Source organism: Lactuca saligna, chromosome 2 (genome assembly GCF_052625555.1).
Source record: "Lactuca saligna cultivar CGN05327 chromosome 2, ASM5262555v1, whole genome shotgun sequence".
In the NCBI taxonomy this organism is placed as follows: Eukaryota; Viridiplantae; Streptophyta; class Magnoliopsida; order Asterales; family Asteraceae; genus Lactuca; species Lactuca saligna.
This window is the reverse complement of record NC_136418.1, coordinates 143,941,657-143,952,039: the sequence shown is the minus strand read 5'-3', so window position 1 is coordinate 143,952,039 and position 10,383 is coordinate 143,941,657. Positions and strand designations below refer to the sequence as shown.

Here is a 10,383-nt window from a genome sequence, read left to right as displayed (position 1 = left end):
GACCAAAACTAGCTCTTCGTGTGGAACCCATGATGTCGACTTTTGTCTTCCCGGTTGTGCGACACCCTTGCAAGCTTGTTTTTTTATCTTTACGTCTTTGTGGTGGTGGTGTTGGTTGAGTTTCGAGAACCATGTCTTCTTCTTTCGCGTCATCCGATTCATTGATAAGTTGTTGTTGGGTTTGGGTTTGAGTTTCAGTTTCAGTTTGGGGTTGAGGTTGATTTGGCGATTGTTGATCCGGAAACATAACAAAGTTTGAAAACATTTGCGACGGAACATTTGGAACTTGCATCGGGTAATATTGGCCAACATTTTGGTATTGAAATTGTAGTGGAGATTGAATTGAAGCATTGAGTTGGGGGCGGTAAACTCTTTGCGGGGATGAATCGATAGCAAAAATGGTGCGAGGAGGGATGTTTATACTCGAACCATGACTTTTTTTTCATTTTCGGAAGTTAGGATTTGATTGTCGGAATTCATTTTTTTTTTGTTGATATAAAATAGAGAGAATAGAGGATAGTGTGATGTTTTTAAGTTATATATATATATATATATATGTATTTATAGTAGTAGTAAAATGATTAAAAAAAAATCCACAAGTAGCCGTTATAGCCAAAAAAAAAAAACATTTTTTACCGAGTTTTTCAACAAAAAAAAAAAAAAAAATCGCCGGCCAATCGCAACAAGAGAGAGAGAGTGGGAGAGGCTCCCCTCTCCGTTTCCCGCACAAGCCTTTCCCGTGCCGACGGTGCGGTGTTCCGCCAGGCGGAAAGCTACCTGGTTGCGTTCACCGCGCCCGCAAACTCTGAACGTAATCGAGTTGTCAAGTGGCACTCATTCCGAAAGAGAATTGAAATTCGAGTCTGCATCTGGTTTCAATTGTCGTCGTCTTGCCGATGGATTCGATTCAGTAGCCAAAACCAATTTTGATTTCCTCCAGGTCACCCATTTATCACACCCTTTTCGCTCTACCCAAATTAGTATCGACGACGCCTAGTCTTCCCCATTTCCTCTTCACTCTCCTACCACTACTTCTCCTTTTTTCTCTATTTTCCAATTTTGCCTACTTGATTGTTGCTTTTTCAACACGCTAATGGGTGAATCCGGTGTGAAATCTGCTCTAGTTGACGGCAATCTTCTCATCGCCAAAGCCCTAGTACGCGGCGGCATCGACCGCATGTTTGGCGTCGTCGGAATACCTGTTACCTCCTTAGCCAACCGCGCCGTCGCACTCGGAATCAGATTCATCGCTTTCCATAACGAGCAGTCAGCAGGATACGCTGCATCAGCTTATGGATACCTCACCGGTCGTCCTGGCATCCTCCTCACTGTTTCCGGCCCCGGATGTGTCCATGGCCTCGCTGGACTCTCCAACGCCGCCGCCAACGCCTGGCCGATGGTTATGATTTCTGGATCCTGCGATCAGAAGGATGTCGGTAGAGGAGATTTCCAGGAACTCGATCAGCTCGCCGCGGTAAAACCCTTTGTTAAATTTTCCGTCAAAGCAAAAAACATCAACGAAATACCTAATTCGGTTTTCAGTGTTCTCGATCACGCCGGATCAGGTCGGCCCGGCGGATGTTACTTAGACATCCCCTCCGATGTGCTCCACCAAACAATAACCGAGTCAGAAGCAAACAAATTACTAGATGAAGCAGAGAATAGTAGAAAGGTAGATCCAATTAAGATAGTAGCAAAAGAAGAAATCGACAAAGCCATATCTTTAATCAGAAAAGCCGAGAGGCCATTGATTGTATTCGGGAAAGGAGCAGCCATAGCTAGAGCTGAAGATGAACTCAAGAACCTAGTTGAAAAAACCGGAATCCCATTCTTGCCGACTCCAATGGGCAAAGGTCTGTTACCCGATTCCCATGACCTAGCTGCAACAGCTGCCCGATCACTTGCAATTGGTGAATGCGATGTCGCGGTAGTTATTGGTGCTAGATTGAACTGGCTATTGCACTTTGGAGAACCTCCAAAGTGGTCAAAAGATGTTAAATTCATCTTGATTGACATAGATGAAGAAGAGATTAAACTCCGAAACCCCTATTTAGGTCTAATTGGGGACGCAAAAAGGATTCTTCAAGTACTGAACAAAGAGATCAAAGACGACCCGTTTTGTTTAGGTCGAACTCATCCTTGGATCGAATCCATAACCAACAAGGTGAAAGAAAATGTGTCGAGAATGGAGGTACAGTTATCCAAAGTTGCTGTCCCCTTTGATTTCTTGACTCCAATGAAGATTATCAGAGAAGCCATTGCTAGTTTAGGTAGTCCTGCTCCTATACTGGTTTCAGAAGGGGCCAACACCATGGATGTGGGTCGATCCGTTTTGGTCCAAATGGAACCCAGAAGCCGATTAGATGCAGGAACATGGGGGACAATGGGTGTTGGTTTAGGGTATTGTATTGCAGCAGCAATAGCTTCACCTGATCGGCTTGTGGTTGCTGTTGAAGGTGATTCTGGATTCGGATTCAGTGCCATGGAAGTCGAGGTTTGCTTTCTTTTTCTTTTTTCTTCCCATGAATCTAGCTTCTTCTTTTTTCAAATTTGGTCCTCAAATCCGTTGTGGTTTTTGTTCAGACTTTGGTTAGGTATGAGTTACCAGTGGTGGTGATAGTGTTCAACAATGGTGGTGTGTATGGTGGTGACCGGAGATGCCGTAATGAAATTACAGGGCCTTATAAAGATGATCCAGCACCCACTTCATTTGTCCCTGGAGCAGCATACCATGTTTTGATTGAAGCTTTTGGAGGGAAAGGGTATCTTGTTGGGACCCCTGAAGAGCTTAAATCTGCTCTTGATGAATCTTTTAGTGCAAGGAAACCTGCTGTTATAAATGTCACCATTGATCCCTATGCAGGTTCTGAAAGTGGTCGAATGGAACATAAGAATTGAGGGAAGTTTTTTTTGTAGTTTTTGTTTGTTGTTGGTGTCATAAACTCATAAAATATGGAGGAAAAGAGCATGAATAAATTTGAAATTGGTAATGGTTATGGAAGGAACATGTTGTGATCTTGTTGCTTTTGAATTTTGGAAAAAAGTAGATTGTGATATTAGACTGAATATACATACATAACCAAATTGTGTGTTTGTGTGATTTCTCTCTCTGTGTGTGTTAATGTGTAAATCTTATATATACATGTAATCATATTATAACATTGTACTTTATAATTACAATGCTTAAAAAGAATAACAATTAAACAGGGATCATTTCTGTACTATTTGTTTTCTGAGGGACCATTCGTGTAATATTTTTTTGCCATGAACCATTTGTTTAATATTTGATAGGGACCGTTTGTGTAATATTTGTACACAGGGACTATTCCTGTTATTTTAGTTTTAGACAGGGACAAACTCATATATATTGCTTTTAATTTCAATTCACGAATGATCTATATAAAATAAAATAGCGATACACTTTTGTTTGATTGTCAAACTTTGCAGGAAACTTTGCTTTATATATTTTTTTCAGCCTACTTTTAATTTTTTCCTTTTTGTCAAACGTATACTGTGCCTCTGTGTGTATTATTTGTGAACCTTCAAAATCAAAAGTGAAAGCAAATTGCTATTTTTAGCATTTAGGCCAATCATGGAAACAAAATTACAAAAATATTAATATACTTTTGTTATGTTTTTTTTTTGTACAGTTGAAACTTCTCACTTCACATTTTTCCTTAATTTGATATAAAAAATTTACTCGAACTATTTCTGTAATTTACTACAATAAAGACCCGTTAACTCTTTTTTTTTTTTTTTTTAATAGAGCATTTTGAATTTATGTTTAGGGATAAGGATATAAAAGCCCTTAAGTTTGGTAAATATATGAAAATTTATCTTTTTGCGGGTTTTAGGTTCACTAAAACCCGATGTTTTCAATTTTTTTTTTTTTTTTTTTTTTTTTAAATTTTCAGTTTTACATTCATTGAAGATTTATCTAGTAAAACCGAACATTTCTGTTAAATTTCAGGGTTTTCATGAACCAGAAAAAAAAATGTAAAATCGAATATTTTTGTCAAATGTAAGTACTTTAATGAACGAGAAATACACGAAAAGATAAAAATTAAAAAAAAAATGTTACAAACATGAGCCTAAAATCTTCTATTAACCTCAAGGGCTTTTATATTATCGCTTCATTTTAGGTGTGTTACTGTGCCCATGTGTATCAGTGCGTGTGGAATTTTACTCTTATTTTTCACTTTCATTTTTTCTGTTGCTCAAAGTCATCTATTTGAATCCGATTCCGTTTAAAAAAAATACTTGAATACGAAAAAGTATTCTTAATGTGATGCGATTATGTCATCAGTGGAGCGAAAAAAATAAAATAGTTAAAGTTGTATATTTACAAATTATAAGCTTCATTAAAATTTTATTTTGAAACTTAAAAAAATTTAAACCAACACATCAACAACTTATACATATATTATTAGTTCATAAATTCTCCCACCTGCAATTAGAGTTACTGGGCATACAGTTATAGGTTGTAGAACGTAAACTGGTATCAGACCACTTTGGGCTCAGCCGCCTAGCTCCAGCCAAACGGGGCCCATCGAAAACCGGGTCGGTCTAGGGCCTCGTCCCCCAAAAAGATAAAAAGCTGTACCACTGTTACCAACTAAAAAAAATAACTATACCAACAACCGAATTATTTATTTATTTAAAATTTAAATTATGTGACACGTTCAAACTTATTTATATTGTTATATTTATTAAGTTGGTGAATTATAATTGATTGAATATATATATATATATATATATATATATATATATATATATATATATATATATATATATATATATATATATATATATATATATATATATATATATATATATATATATATATGAGGTCAACCATAATGGTTGAAAAAACTTCATGAAAAATTTATTAATTAACAAGTTCTTTTAAAATAACTTTAGCTTCTACAACAGGAAGAGAGCATTTTCATTACTTTTTTAAAAATAAAAATTCATATTGTGGATACTTTTAGTCGAAATATTAATATATTCCTTTTTTGAGAGTCTAATAAAATAATTCTTTTTTGCAAAATTTATTTAAAAAATAATTTAAGAAGATTTACTCCAAAGACTTGTACATATATCAGCTCCTGATTATATAAACCTTCTCCAAGTGCTATAAATGGTTATCCATTAATCCATTAATTTTTTTTATCTGAAATTATTGATTATTAAGCTTTCTATTTGATATTATACGTACTAAAGGCTAAAAATATATAGACATGAGACATAGAACAAAGAGCATTTGGGGTCAGGCTGTGAACCAAGCCTCAAAAGTGATTCAAACATGAAAAATGACATACAAATAAACTATTTTGGATTTAAATTGTACAAATAACAATTTGTGGACTAAATAAACAATAAGTTTGGGCGACCCCTCGTCCTTAATGCTTGAGTTTTCAATAAGCAATTATGACTATTTCATTAATCCTCATAATACACGACTTCACAACAATTTTCAAGGAAAAGCATAAATAGGTGAGCATGAAACCGAAAAATACTATCATATTGTTTTTCTGTTTGTTTGTAGGGTGCTAATAGTGATTAAATGTTCATGTTGTTCATATTTGGGTTGCTCTTTACTCTAACTAATGTACTTTTTGACCATGTAGACTCTAATGCCTCCAGCTCCATTTGGCTCTTAATATGGTCTGTCTTTCTCTAAGATCTTTTGTAGTTTTTGTCCTGAGGTGGAAGTGTTTATATGAGTTTTCTTTTCATTTTGGGATGATGTATACCATAATTATTGGTTTTTAGCCATGTTATCGACATTTCTCATTGCTTTCGATTGGTTTTTGTTTTCGAGGTACCTTTATTTTTGCTTCTTCGGATTGACTATTAAGCTCGTGTTTCTTGTTTGTCCTTAGTGATGCATCTTTTGGTGTTGTTTTTCACATTTTATGCTCTCACTTTACATCTGTTCTATCCTTTTTGAGTTATACTTTTTTTTTTGGTCATTTTTTTGTTGGTAAACTGAAAGGGAAGAACCAAACAAATATATTGGATGAGGGATCAATTGTGAACTACTGAACTAATGATATTGTCAATGCCAATTTTGCCAATTTCACTTAGTTTATATATATATATATATATATATATATATATATATATATATATATATATATATATATATATATATATATATATATATATATATAATAGAGACATATTTCAAAGCCTCACATTAATTTGAAACCCCATGCATTTTCATATTGTTTAGATTTTACATTTTATTTAATAACTATTACTAATTGTATATAAACTATTACATGTGATTTTAGATTCTATATTTATCTTTTCAATTCTTGATTTCTTAAAAGGCTTTTTGCCATAAATGTTTATGAAATGTTGTTAATGTTTTCTGTTCATGTTTTTCTTTGGTAGATTTTTTATAATCAAAATTATAATCGTTCAACCAAAATTCAAAGAAGCATACTTTATGAAGATCAACCATAAATATTTACTATAAAAGGTTTTTCATTTACCTCAATCATATTATTTATATATTCATCTTAGTTTCTTAAAAGGTTTTTTGCTCTAAGTGTTTATACAATGTGTTTATGAAATGTTGCTAATAAGGTTATAAACCGTAGATAGCACAGATGAGAAAATTAAAAATAATTTTAATTAAATTATACAGTAACTATTGAGTGATGATAATAAAAAATTAATAATTAATAAATATAGATATTTTGTGAGTCAGTTCATAATAATATAATGATTGGTTTGAATATTCAAACAATTATTTTTTATTTTTGGCATCCATATTCTTATTTGAAAAATAATTAAAAAATAAAGTACAGTTAAAAATAAATTAATAATTATTATGTCGATATGAATATATTATTCATTTGTCTACTATATTAATCCTTCATAAATATAATAAAAACATAATAATACTAATTTTTTGTTCACCTTTTTTAATTTTAATAATAAGTTATGAGTATTAATTAAAAAAATCAATATAATAATATGTATCAATAATAACACTATCAGTAATACAGATAGTGTTAAGTAATATTTTTATTTTTGTATATTAAATTGAAAATGTCAGATTTGTTTTTAGAACAAAAAAGAAAAATATAATATGCAATTAAAATAAAATTTATAAATTTTTATTTTGTAAATTATTTTCGAACAAAGACGTTTCATGTCGATTTTAGGTAAAATGGTTTTATCATTTTTTTTCTTGTTCCGAAAGAGAGGCCATATATGCAAATGGATTTTTTAAAGGACGGTATGTAATGTTTTTTTTTTTTTTTTTTTTTTTTTTTTTTTTTTTTTTTTAATAATGAGGGGTAAGTAACTGATAAGCGAATAAAAATGAGTTTTATTTAAAATGAGAAAGACTTGTTATCGGTTCATTAACCTTCGTTTGTCACATACAAACACACATTAAAACCTAGAAATCATAAAATTGGAAATCAATGTTCACTTTAGTTAACGATTGTTAGTTTAGTTGTGTGAGAATCTTAAGCAATTTCTTAGAAAATTGAGAAATTGAGGGCAACGTATCCTACAAATCAAGTTCAATCCTCACAGAAATGATGGATTGTTAAGAGGCCAAGTAATTCATACATGTAAGGCTGCAATCATTTAGGAGATGAAAACATGGTATAGTTGCAATGCAACAGAGGAAACGACTTTGTAGAAGGTTAAGGTTTTAAAATCTTGTAATATTTGTTTTTGATTTTATAAATTTAATGATATTTGTGAACATTAGCTTTTGAAATTCATAGGAGTGAAAGATAACTGAAACCTAAATTATAAATTGGAAATTTTTGTTTGGTTTTAAACATCTGTGAAATTAGGGCTTTTATAATGAAATCTTTAAAAATATTTAGTGAATATATGGCCAAGTAATCGCTCATGGGACAAAGAAATGATACATACACTATACTCTTTAAAAATATTTAGTGAATATATGGCCAGGTAATCGCTCATGGGACAAAGAAATGATACATACACTATACTCTTGGCATCCTTAATGAAGATTCCATAAGAAAAACTTTGTGCTTCTATATGAATTACTTGATGAAGGTATCATTAGAGGTGACAATCGTGGTGTGTCGTGTCGAAACACTAAACGGGTTGAAAGTGTTTGATCCTAACCTAACCCATTTAATTAACGTGTTCGTGTCGGGTTTTGGGTTAGTGCAATACCTTGAAATATATCGTGTCATGTGAGGTTAAAAGATTGAGCATGTTGAAAGAGTAGGAGTTTGGTAGGCGGAAATGAAAAACTAATTGTTTTGAGATAGAATAGATGAAGTCATAACAAGTTTAGATGACAAAATTAAAAGAGGGGGAGTTGGGGAGGCGGATGACAAGGTCATGAGGATGTGAGACTGGTGAAAGAGACTGAGTAGTTTGGGAGAGAATAAAAAAACTGAAATGAAATCTTAATCTAGACGGCTAAGTCATTTCAACATTACAAAACAATTCAATTCGAAGGTTTTCTTTTACTTATGTTTTTAGTTTTGTATCTTTCTAGTTTATTTAAATAATTTAAAAAACTTGCATATAAATAAACGGGTCATTTTCGAGTCATATTCGAGTTGAAATTTTCAACCCTAACCTTACCCATTTAATTTTCGTGTCGTGTCTTGTCAACCTGTTTATCTAAACGGGTTGAAATATCTTACCCAAACCCGTTTATTTCGTATCGGGTTTCGTGTCGTGTCAATTTTTGTCACCTCTAGGTATCATAAGTATTTTCATATTTTTCACATTGTAAGTCTTTTCATCTGTTTTACTGTCAACTTATTTTATTTGAATTTAGGATTTTTGTTATGTAAAAACGACATAAACTGAAGTTCTAAAGTCATATATGTATTTATTTAGCCAATCCTAGTTGATTCAATACATGTGCCACATCTTGGTTCGGCTGCACTCTTTATGGTAATATATGTAATTAAGTTATTGTCTTTATCTTTATCAAATTTGAATTTGATCATTTTCTAACTTTTGATATTTGATGAATGTAGCAAGGGAAAAAAAGAATGGCAGGGACATCTATCACGAAATCAGTTCTTGCTAATGATCCAAGGGTAGGAAGAAGGAGGAAATATTCGTTGATATAATTGAAAAATAAAGGTTATATTCAACTCTAGTGGATATATATAGTGGGTATATGTTAACTTCTAAGAGAAATGCACCATTCGAATGAGAAGTTATATTTTTAGGAATCCTAAAATCCAATTGGCTCTTAATGAGGGTTTGAATATAAGAAGAGGTGGCAAATCAATATACATATGAAAATATAATAATATAATATTAAAATAATATTAAGTTATTTTATTCATTTTTTAAAATATATTCTTGTAATTTGGATACAAATTATGGTGGTTTTAGTGGATCAGGAGCAGTTATACTGGATGATTGCAATTTTCATGAATCAGTAGTGCATCTTGATAGTTTTGATGTGGATAGAAGTATAGAACTTTGACTCTTGTAAGTAATTTACTAAATTTTATCTTTTTTATTTTATTTTTTTTCATAAAACACCTAATTCATGCTTTGTTTTAAATTTAGGTGCCTCCTGATGGTGACTTTTCTGTTCATGAATTATCGTATGAGTCAAGAATCCACATTTTTGCATTAACACTTTAATCGAAGAAGCATGATCACTTAAGGTAGATATATTTTGTTTTTTTAGTTATAGATACATATATTATACACGATGAACTAATTATGTGTTTTCTGAATAAGGTTGAGGTGGTTTTGAAAATACGTGCAAAGTTTCCTCAAAATATCACTGAAAATACAGTTGTGGTTCAGATGACAGTGTACTTTTACATGAAGGGTAAAATGGTAAACTTACAAAGTCGGAAAATGTACAGTAAAAAAGGTACATAACAGGTCATTGTGTACTTTTAATTAAAATGCTATTAAGGATTTATTTTCGAGGTAAAACTCTATTAACTATCATAATCAGTTTTGTAAAGTTGAATTCGAAATAAACAAAATGCTCAAATAAAATGGTCAAAATAATAAGGAGGCATGAATATGTATTTATATATCAAGGGTAAAATGAGAATGACTAGCAATAAACTCATAGCAATGTATTTTCTAAAGAGTATTATCAAAACCATGAAATCCTAAAAAAAATTCATCCAAAGGCAAGATGTTATAATTAGCATAAACGCAATACATTTTTTTTCAAAAAAACAATTTATGTTATACATAATAAATATTTATAAAAGGACATAATTATCATTTTCTATTATAAAAAAGCATATTTGTCATTTTCTAATATAAAGAGTAGAATTGTCATTTTCTACCTGAATGATAATTTTAAATTATATTTGACAGTAAAAACATTATTAAATAAATAAAGGTGACAAAAATTGATCAATGGCAGTT

The 10,383-nt window shown here is 31.6% G+C and overlaps 1 protein-coding gene and 1 pseudogene across 1 annotated transcript; both read left to right on the top strand.

The window, feature by feature from the left end:
- The first annotated feature begins 814 nt into the window (after positions 1 to 814).
- On the top strand, positions 815 to 3,001 carry LOC145031924 (Thiamine pyrophosphate dependent pyruvate decarboxylase family protein). Its single transcript, XM_078980578.1, has 2 exons — positions 815 to 2,494; positions 2,584 to 3,001. The coding sequence occupies exons 1-2, from the start codon at positions 1,094 to 1,096 to the stop codon at positions 2,896 to 2,898; spliced, it is 1,716 nt and encodes a 571-aa protein (XP_078836704.1). The 5' UTR covers positions 815 to 1,093; the 3' UTR covers positions 2,899 to 3,001.
- A 5,039-nt stretch (positions 3,002 to 8,040) lies between these two features.
- LOC145030196 (AP-4 complex subunit mu-like) lies at positions 8,041 to 9,876 on the top strand (annotated as a pseudogene).
- Positions 9,877 to 10,383: the final 507 nt, after the last annotated feature.